Source organism: Argopecten irradians, unplaced genomic scaffold (assembly GCF_041381155.1).
Source record: "Argopecten irradians isolate NY unplaced genomic scaffold, Ai_NY scaffold_0420, whole genome shotgun sequence".
NCBI lineage: Eukaryota > Metazoa > Mollusca > Bivalvia > Pectinida > Pectinidae > Argopecten > Argopecten irradians.
The window spans coordinates 21,100-31,742 of NW_027187887.1; the positions used below are offsets into that span (position 1 = coordinate 21,100).

The 10,643-nt window shown below is 38.4% G+C and overlaps 1 protein-coding gene across 1 annotated transcript; it reads left to right on the top strand.

The window, feature by feature from the left end:
- The first annotated feature begins 1,875 nt into the window (after positions 1 to 1,875).
- On the top strand, positions 1,876 to 3,282 carry LOC138312673 (uncharacterized). Its single transcript, XM_069253460.1, has one exon. The coding sequence runs from the start codon at positions 1,876 to 1,878 to the stop codon at positions 3,280 to 3,282; it is 1,407 nt and encodes a 468-aa protein (XP_069109561.1).
- The last annotated feature ends 7,361 nt before the right edge of the window (positions 3,283 to 10,643 follow it).

Here is a 10,643-nt window from a genome sequence, read left to right on the forward strand (position 1 = left end):
ATAATAATTTAATAAATATAGTGATACCTGTACCTATATTTACTGACAATACCGTTAGCTCCCCTGCGAGTATTGTCTACTATGACGTCATCATTTACTATGACGTCATCTTGTATCTAAGCTAAAGTAAATAAACAATCGCCTGAAGATGGCCTGAAAGGCCTGAAAACGTTAGCGAAAAGGAATGCCGTGTTGATATATTTTTTCTTAATATCTACTGATGCACAACGTCTTTTAAAAGTTTAAGTATATTTTTCTTGTGCATGTGATCAGCATGGCAACACTACGCTCGTCGAAACAAACTGAATCAGTTACAGACAAGCTACTTAGGGAGATTTCCAGCAAATTAACAACACTGATAATCAAGACGGAAGTAAACACCGGGATCCTACGAAATATCGATCATTATTATGGAGACACCGCCGGATTTAAAGACAATTTATCTACCGATATCCGCAAATTATCAGGAACTATCAACAATTTAATTCAACCACAGAATGAACTGCCTGGCCATCAGGAAAACGGAATTCTCAAAGAATTGAATGATGTCAATTTGGAACGAGAAGCTTTCATCAAAAGAAAGACCATTCTTCCAATTTGGAAAAGGCAACTTAACAAAAGAAAACAAAATTTCTGGAACCATTACAGAAACAAGAAGTTCGTCGAAACGTACAAACAATGGATTGCTCTTGAAAATCCTATCCTCCCGCAAAAGTATCTGATAAAGGAGATTAATGGGGAAGCCATGGATGAGAAAATACTACGATTTGAATTGGCCGTCCAACGCTTTCAAACTGACATTAAACTTATTGAAATCAAACAGAAGAGATACGAAGATACATATAAAGCGGTAGACATTCTTATGAATGAAGAAATCTGCAAAATATCTTCAACTCACATTGCCGAAAAGTTGAAGGAAATGTGGATAAAAGACACTTCCGCAGAAGAGCAGAAATCTATCGGTCTATGGACCAAAAAACAAACCTTCTTGGACTCATACCAAACAAACTACGGCAAGGAGAATAACAAGGAACCTGCCGTAAAACAACGCACGAGGAAGAGAAATCCAACGCGACCACCTCCATCGGATGTAAGAGGCAGAAGCAGGAGTAGAGAAAAGCCAAGAACACAAAAACAATACATTCCTCCGCGGAAAAGATCACAAAGTGGCCAGAGAAAAAGAATAACCACTACGGTAATAAACAGAAACCAACGGCCAAGATCGCAAAGTGGACAGCGCAGGAATAAAACACCGGATCGCCCAAACGTCTATCAAAGTTATTCCGAAGCACTAAGGAAAGGCAGAAAGAGAAATCCAACACCTGTGGATATCAATCTAGGAAAGAGGAATACCGTATATAAAAGAGGACAGAATCAAGCACGAGGAATACCAAAACCAGGCAGACCGGGAAAGAAACAAACTAAAAAAAAAAATCATATCGCCTTATCCATTTTTTAGGAGCAGGTCAACCAAACCCATCCCGCGAGAGACTATCGGAACAGGAAACCGAGCCAACGGAAACGATATCAGAATAGATCCAAAGGTAATTAACTTATCCAGACGAGACCTCAATGAACAGGAATTAAAGATTTTGAAACGTGGACTTAAATTCACTCCAACTCCAACCAAAAATATTCTTGAACTACAGGTAGATATAAAAGAATTTGGAAGAAAATTACGCCTAAGGGAATACTTTGCTGATAAAGAGGTCACGGAAGATATATCTCTAGTTAGAAAATAAATCAAATTTTATGCCACCAAAAGGTCGAGACTTTCATCTGGATAACTATATAAACACTCTTTCGGATCTGGTACAAACCAAAAACAATGTAAAGCAAAACATAACCCGTCTAGAAAGGGAAGCCTTAGACACCATGAAAAATGAGAAGTCCATAGTGATCAAACAGGCCGACAAAGGTGGGGCCATAGTAATAATGAATTCTGAACAGTACAAGGAAAAGGTTCTTGAACAATTAAATGATCCGAAATACTATAAAGATATTCCTGAATACATGGACAAAATAACTATGAGGAAAATTAACAAGCTAACAACACAATGTAAAACACTCACTGAAAAAGAAAAGAACTATCTAACAGTGTTTAACGTTAAATGTAGCAACTTTTATGATTTACCGAAAATTCATAAAAGTAAGATGATCCAAGAAGCCATTAATTTACAAAACTCTGAAGTTGTGAATATCCTAAGACCGGCAGATTTAAAATTGAGGCCTATTATTGCAGGACCGGCATGCCCCACGCACCGTCTAAGCAATCTCTTGGATATCATTTTAAAACCCCTATGTCAACATATCCCGAGTTACCTCAGAGACGACATGGATTTCATCGCACAACTCCCAACCGAAGTTGATGAAGAGGCAATTCTAGTGAGCTTCGATGTGACAAGTTTATACACAAACATACCACACGAACTCGGTATTGAAGGCATACGCTTCTGGACGAACAAACGTTCAAATGCATTGGATCCAAGATTCAAAATAGAATTCATAATTGAAGCTTTGAAACTGATTCTCCAGAATAATTCTTTTTGCTTCAATGGAAAACATTATCTACAAACCAACGGGACAGCTATGGGCACCAAAGTCGCTCCGACATACGCAAACTTGGTGATGGGATATCTTGAACAACAGTTCTATGACAAATTGAGGGCAAACTTTTGCGAGACATTCGTCAACTACGTAAAAATGTGTTGGAAAAGATATCTTGATGATTGCTTTATTATTTGGACAAGGTCAAAAACAGATTTAGTAACATTTCACAACATGTTGAATAACCTAAACACGTCCATTCAATTCACCATAGACCAAAGCGAAACAGAACTAGCCTTTTTAGATGTTTTAGTGCAAAAATCGGGAAAATTCATTTTAACGGATGTGTACTACAAGCCAACGGATACGCACCAATATTTAGATTTTCGGTCATGTCATCCAACTCACACAAAGCGTAACATACCTTTCTGCCTCGCCAGACGTATATGTGCAATTGTGATCGACTATGGCAAACGAGAAAAGAGATTGAATGAACTTCGATGTTTCTTGAGAAAACAACATTATCCCATGGAATTAATAAACAACAGTATTGACCGGGCTAAAGTCATACCCATTAATGAATTACGGAAAGTAAAGTCCTCCCACGAGAATCAAAATATACCGTTCGTGGTCACACATAACCCCCTATCATCAAAATATCGTAGAAACGGCAAAAGACATAATTCCAATCTTACATCAAAGCCAAAAGATGCAACAACTTGTCAAGAAATCTGAAATCCTTCAAAGTAAGCGACAGCCGCCAAATTTGAAAAGGATACTTACAAGTGCACGATATAATGATTCAGAGGGATGCACCTACTCGGTGACGAAATGTGGAGACACACGATGTGGGACCTGCAATTACATCCACGAAGGGACCAATCTTCTTTTAAAGACTGGGAAAAAGTAACGCCTAATAATTATTTGAGTTGCAAAAGCAAAAACCTTATCTACGTGATTGTATGTCCCACTTGTAAAGAATTCTACATAGGACAAACAGGAAATGCACTGAGTGAGAGAGTCCGAGTTCACAAGCAGCAAATACGCTCACCAGAAACTCGGAAAATCCCACTCAGTGCACACCTCGACACATGTGGTAAAGGCTATTTTACTATATTCCCATTTTACATGATGGGAGATGCTGGGATTACGAACAGACTCTGCAAAGAAAATATGTTTGTAAAATTATTTAAACCATTGTTGAATGGTCATTAATATGTTCATTATTGATTAGTTATAATAATTTAATAATATAGTGATACCTGTACCTATATTTACTGACAATACCGTTAGCTCCCCTGCGAGTATTGTCTATTATGACGTCATCATTTACTATGACGTCATCTTGTATCTAAGCTAAAGTAAATAAACAATCGCCTGAAGATGGCCTGAAAGGCCTGAAAACGTTAGCGAAAAGGAATGCCGTGTTGATATATTTTTTCTTAATATCTACTGATGCACAACGTCTTTTAAAAAAGTATAATATATATATATATATATATATATATATATGTTGTACACATGTAAAACAATAAAAGGAAGTTGACTTATTCAGTAACAAAAATGGTTCTAAGAACTATTTCAACTAAAGGTTTAACTTTAAACATTATTCCAGTCAAGTACTGTAATTACGGAATCGTGGCATATAGCAATCTCCCGTAATTTCTAAGGTATTAGTAAAAATTCTAAGCATGTATTTTCACCGTTTCGAATCTACATGAAGGGCTACAGCATTACCACACTAAATATAGTTATTTAAAATGATTTTAAAAAGGTACAACATATTATAAATATTTATAATGCCTGTATACAATTATTTTTTATTTTTCATTTTAGCATTTTATGTGATTACTTTTTGGATTATACAATAAATGTTCATTCATGCTATTTAAATCTCGGTATGATATACAAAAGGATCGACAAAGAATATTCTATTTTAAGGATTTAGTATAAATTTTAAAATAATGAATTGAAATCTGCACTTATACTGTATTTAGAAAAGTTTCAAAGGCAGCAATATAGATATACATATTATTTTCGGTATAAGTTCGGTACTGTTACTCCAATATAACATAACTGATAACCGCCACATTTTATTTTTACTCAAAAACTGTGCCGTGTTTGCATCGTTTTGGCAAAATTTTGAAATAAAAACACGCATTCTAGATAAATTCATGCTTATTTTTGTGATTCGTAAATACTCGTAAAAAGATAGTGTTACATTATACTGTTTTTCTTACAAAGAAATTTACATAATATGCTATATAAATCTCAGTCCAGACTGATCCGAACATCATTTTGATATCGCTATCAAATTGGTTTGATTATCTAATCTAAAGTTAGATATATGCTTGTTTGAGTGTTTGAAATGGTGTATATGGAATGTTTTGAAACTGAAAACATCTACACCATAAATCTAGAATAACCATTTACTCGAAAAAAAATCAAATTGTAGATCTATACGTATATATATGCAGTATACATGTATAGTACTAGGCATACTTTGTGGAGCCGCAGACTACTGTGACATCACAAGACCACGTGACCGCCTAGTTCATTATCTCTGAACCGTAGTCGACACTACCCGTAAATCACGACCAAAACCAACCGAAAGCGCTAGAGAGAATCACCATTTATGCAAAATCTGTTCACATTCAAACAAAGATGTTTCTGACCAAATTTGGTCAACATCCAATGAGAACATTATGACTGGTAGCGTTATGAAGGATTTTCCTCTATTTCACCTATTGGATCCCGCCCCTCCTGCCCCTCGAGTGTCAGAGTAACCATTTATACAAAATCTGTTCCCCTTCCCATAAGGATATTCTAGACCAAATCTGGTGGAACAGGTTTTGAAGTCTCTTCACAATGATCTAGGATATCCTGGAAGGGATCGGACGTTATCTCTAGTTCAGGAGCGCTTTTTTGGCCGGGGATGACTAAGGATGTGGAGGATTGGGTCCAAAGATGCTCCAGATGTATCCGTAGGAAGTCACCATCAGCACAACGCGCACCGTTGGTCAATATCGCCACCACGCAACCGCTGGAACTAGTATGCATAGATTTTCTATCGCTGGAGACGTCCGCGGGAGGTTATCCCTACATCCTGGTGCTGACCGATCATTATACCCGCTATGCACAGGCTTTTCCAACGCGCAACCAATCGGCGAAGACCACGGCAGAAGTCTTGTTTAATAATTTCTTTGTGCACTATGGATTCCCAAAGCGTATACATACGGACCAGGGAGCCAATTTTGTCGGGAAGGTTATTCGAGAACTTTGCAAGATTACAGGGATAGAAAAATCCAGGACTACCCCGTATCACCCTATGGGTAATGGGTTTTGCGAGAGATTCAACCGAACTCTATTGGATATGCTGGGTACATTGGAGCCACATCAAAAATCAAACTGGAAAAAGTACGTAGCCCCTTTGGTTCATGCATATAATTGCACCCCCAGCGAACAGACAGGTTACTCGCCATTTGCCCTTATGTTTGGACGTCCTCCGCGCCTCCCTTTGGATTTGGCTTTCGGGATACCTAGAGGGAAAGACCAGCCATGTCATTCCAAGTATGTAGAGGACCTTCGAAACAGGCTTAAGTCATCGTACGAGCTTGCCAGCAGGACTATGGAGAAAGCGAAGGTCAAACAAAAAGGTCACTACGACAAAAGAGTGCGTGGAGCTACTGTTGAGGTTGGCGACCGGGTACTGGTCAAGAAGCTAGCCCATGAGGGGAAACATAAGTTAGCTGACAAGTGGGAGGATACCGTATATATTGTTCAAGACCGACCAAACCAGGACATAACTAAAACCAGAGTCTGGGAGTGGCCGTACTAGGATCTTGCACCGGAACCTATTACTTCCGGTTGGTGAACTAGGAGTGACCACACAGACGAATACAAAAGCCACGGATACACGAATACAAGAGTCAACAGAGGAGGAAGAGGAAAGTGATGACGACACGTTCATAGTAACGTATCCCACAGTGGAAACACCAAGCATGCCATCAGGTGCTGAGCACGAGGTTGACACTGTTGTGGAACCTGGAGAGCCCCTCTGTCGGAGTGGGACGATGCTAATCAATGTAGCGAGTGGAATATGTTCACAAAACGACAAACCCGCTGGGTTCAGATTCTTTCATGTTTATTCCATTTTTAAAAGACATTCTGTAAATATAATAAAAACACAATTAGAATATTCAACTCTCAAAACATACATCATTCATTCAACATCTAATCACGTGAGTAAATTTCAAAGACAAACTTTTCATTTCACACAATACCGAAGACGTATTATTGCAAAATAGATACGATATACATGTATAAAAGTAAAAACACACACTTACAATACGTATGGTGTATCAATGTGTACACTACAATGTATATTCCGTATGTCATGAATAAAGTCAATCGTAAGGCAACAAATTGAACTGCAATATAAAAGAACACACAATTCTTACTTCATTTCAGAAATATATAACTTATACTTGATCACATGTATACAATAAATGTATATATATCCGTATATATTTCATATTTTAATAAGATCCCTGGGCCGCAATTATTTTTTTTGCGGATGAAGGGTGTTTTGTAGCTGGGTGATCGGGGGCAAAACAAAGACTACAGTTATGAGCCATCTTACAGTTGAATTTTTCTCAATCGCAACTCTCAACATTAAAGCGGCGACCTATCTCCCATTACATTATGCAGCTCTGGTCTGTTCGATCGGTTTTTTTTATCATTTTTACGACACCTGAACTGTCTACGGTAATCATATCCTCATCCGTAGTCCGCGTGGGCTCCTCCCATCAAAAGTCAACAATTTTGAAAGCTTTACCAGTATTACCCTTCTTATCTTTACTCTCTCCTTCGACCTTTTCTTTATCAAAGAAGGTTTTAACCATTAGGCTCATGCTGTACTCACTCTCAGACTTTCCACTGTCCTTCGGGTAAACCGTTTCTCGATCCCCACGTTCAGCTCCGAAACCATATTGAGAAATACGCTCTCATGTTTTCTGAATTTCTGCTCGTAATTTCAACCTTTTTTCTTCAGTCTGAAGTTCCTCCAACTCTGTCGCTAATCTGTCTATTTCATATGTATTATTGTGTTCTTGAAATTTAAACTGGCCAGCTTCGTCACCCTTTGAGGCCTCATTGACATCTTTTGAGACAGTGAGCTGACCGCCTAGGTGGCATGTTGTTTGCAGAATGGCGCAATAAAGGGGGGATCACTATAGCGGGACTAGTTACACACTCAGCAAAACTTAATTTTCATAAAATCATCTCTTCATCAACTACCCGCATGTACAAGAGCGATGTCAAGAGGAGGTAACGAGAGCACAGGGATCTGATAATTAGTTACAGATTATATAATTATGGACCCTTGTTTGTTTGTTTGTTTGTTTGATTGATTAACGTCCTATTAACAGCTATGGTCATGTAAGGACGGCCTCCCATGTATGCGGTGTGTTGCGTGTATGTTGTGCGAGGTGCGTGTTTTGAGAGACTGTGGTATATTCATGTTGTGTCTTTTTGTATAGTGGAACTATTGCCCTTTTTATAGTGCTATATCACTGAAGCATGCCGCCGAAGACACCAAGCAACACACCCCACCCGGTCACATTATACTGACAACGGACGAACCAGTCGTCCCACTTCCTGTAATGATGAGCGCTCAGCAGGAGCAGAATCCACCAGAGAGACCATTTTTAGACGTTTAATAGGTCAAGATTAAAAAACGATAAAAATAATACTCTACATGACCTACTACATGTATATACAAGAAGGGTTGAAAGCCTTAGACTCCAAATTTCTAACCCGCCTACCTTTAGCGGCTATAAAAACACATTATTAGTACATCGTCATAAAAACGGTTACTACCGTTAGAAAGAAGTATAATTTTCCTTTCAAAATCATCCTATACATCTATACAAAGTGCATCATTAAGACGATATAAGCCCCATTATGACAAACATCTTGAAGCCATCTAATTAAAAATGCATACTGGTTTCGTGGCTGATATAATATGCATGAACGAGGCTTCGGCTGCAATCTCATTGGCCGGCTATAAAAAGTCCACAAATGTATATGTTTGAATAGTAACGGCGAACTCCATATATAGATGTACAACGTCCCGAGAAGAGAGACTTTTTATAGTCGGCCAATGAGATTTTTAGATATTAATTAATCAAATCAGTAGGTGTACCATTTTAGGTACTCAAACCTGCTGAAACACCAGGCTTCACCGGGCATGATTCAAAGCTCTATATTTATAAATATATGCACTGCTTACAGGAAAACAAAGCATGAAATTAAAATTGAAGGAATCAATTTGTGGAATGGTAAAAAGAAAATCTGGATCCAAGCAAATGTTAAAATTTTTTAACAATTATATTTAAAAAGTACAAAAATTTGGATAGCGTCATGTTACGTTTCCTTTTCAAAAGCTGTTTTTGACGTCAAGCGGAGAAAACAACATAGGGTAACATCACTCGATTATTGATGACGTCGACAGATGATGGCATGTTACTGAGGAATAAGTAGTTCAGTTAAAGTTCACCGTGTCAGCCAATCAGAATACGTGCATAGTTTATACCACGTGTGTACCAAATTGTTAAACAACATCTGCATAGTTTATTTGATACACTGAAAGATGAATAACACACATATATTTAGGCATTTCAACACGTCTTAGATTCCAAGACATATCAATTGCCATAGTGTTGACCATTCACTTAATTTGTCCAAATCATTTTGAATTTTTTCGGAATCTTCAAGTCGGTTACATGATCCGTAAATTTTCGTATCATCCGCAAATAGCTTTGATTTTCCAAGTATAGCTTTTGGCAGGTCATTTATATACACGATGAAGAGGATAGGTCCCAGAACACTACCTTGTGGTACTCCACTATCTACTTCTACCCAGTCGGAATGTATTCCGTTGACTACAACTCTTTGACGTCTCCCTTCTAAGAATTTTGATATCCATGTCACAATTTTCCCTCGTACTCCAACATTTATTAGCTTTTTTATCAGACGTTTATGCGGCACTGTGTCAAACGCTTTTTTAAAGTCCAAATATATCATATCTAAATTTCCACCCTCGTCCAGCTTTTTAGTTATTTCATCATGGACTTCCAGAAGTTGAAGTGTTGTAGATTTTCCTTTGATGAAGCCAAATTGTTCGTCCGCTATAATATTGTTCCTATCTAGATGACCCATCATATTGTCTCTAAGAATAGATTCCAAACATTTTACAACAATAAACTGGTTAAACTAATTGGTCTGTAGTTTTTCCTCTTTCCTTTTTAATATTCCTTTTTTAAAAATTGGTGTTAATGGTTTTGGCCTCCTTCCTACTTGATGGTAGAACTCCTTCTTGTAGTGATTAAACAAGATTATTGATAGGGTCACTTTTTCAATTTGTTTGAAATTCAATTAAATCAACCAACTCCGTACCACTGAACAGCTTGGTCACATTAAATTAGCCTTTCCCATCCTTCCCATACAGGTGTCCTATGTGTGTATGTTGTAATTCGAGGTTGCTATGTTTCCGGGAGACTGTCTTATTACAACCAGACTTGAACTTCCTTGTAAAAATCGGAACTAAATATTTGCCCATTATTAGATAGATGCTAATCACATGGAGCATACCGCCGAAGACAACCAGCCACATACACACGCCACCCGGACACAATAATATCATGACCCCACGGGCCGAAACCAGTGCGTTCCCCGGACCGGTCCCCTTATTTTTGCTTGAGGGTCGCAAAGCAGGAATCACTTCCCCACTACCACATTAAACATCATTCCATAATTAGTTAGGACACGGTGTCGCCTTGTTACTACGCCCCCTCCTCGCCTTGACCACCCGTGTGTTGATGCGAACCGCACAACAAGCAAAACAAGGCCCCCCCATCGTGCTGGTAATCCTCCGTTCTTCCAACTTCCCGTCACACCCGAACTAACTGCGCTCCACTCCACTCAGAATCGTACCACCCAAACTTCTAGACCCTCTTCAAAACCCTCCCCAAGCCGGCACCTTTTCCGCCATCAAGTTACCACAACACGCATGCCCACATACCAGCAGTGCAAGA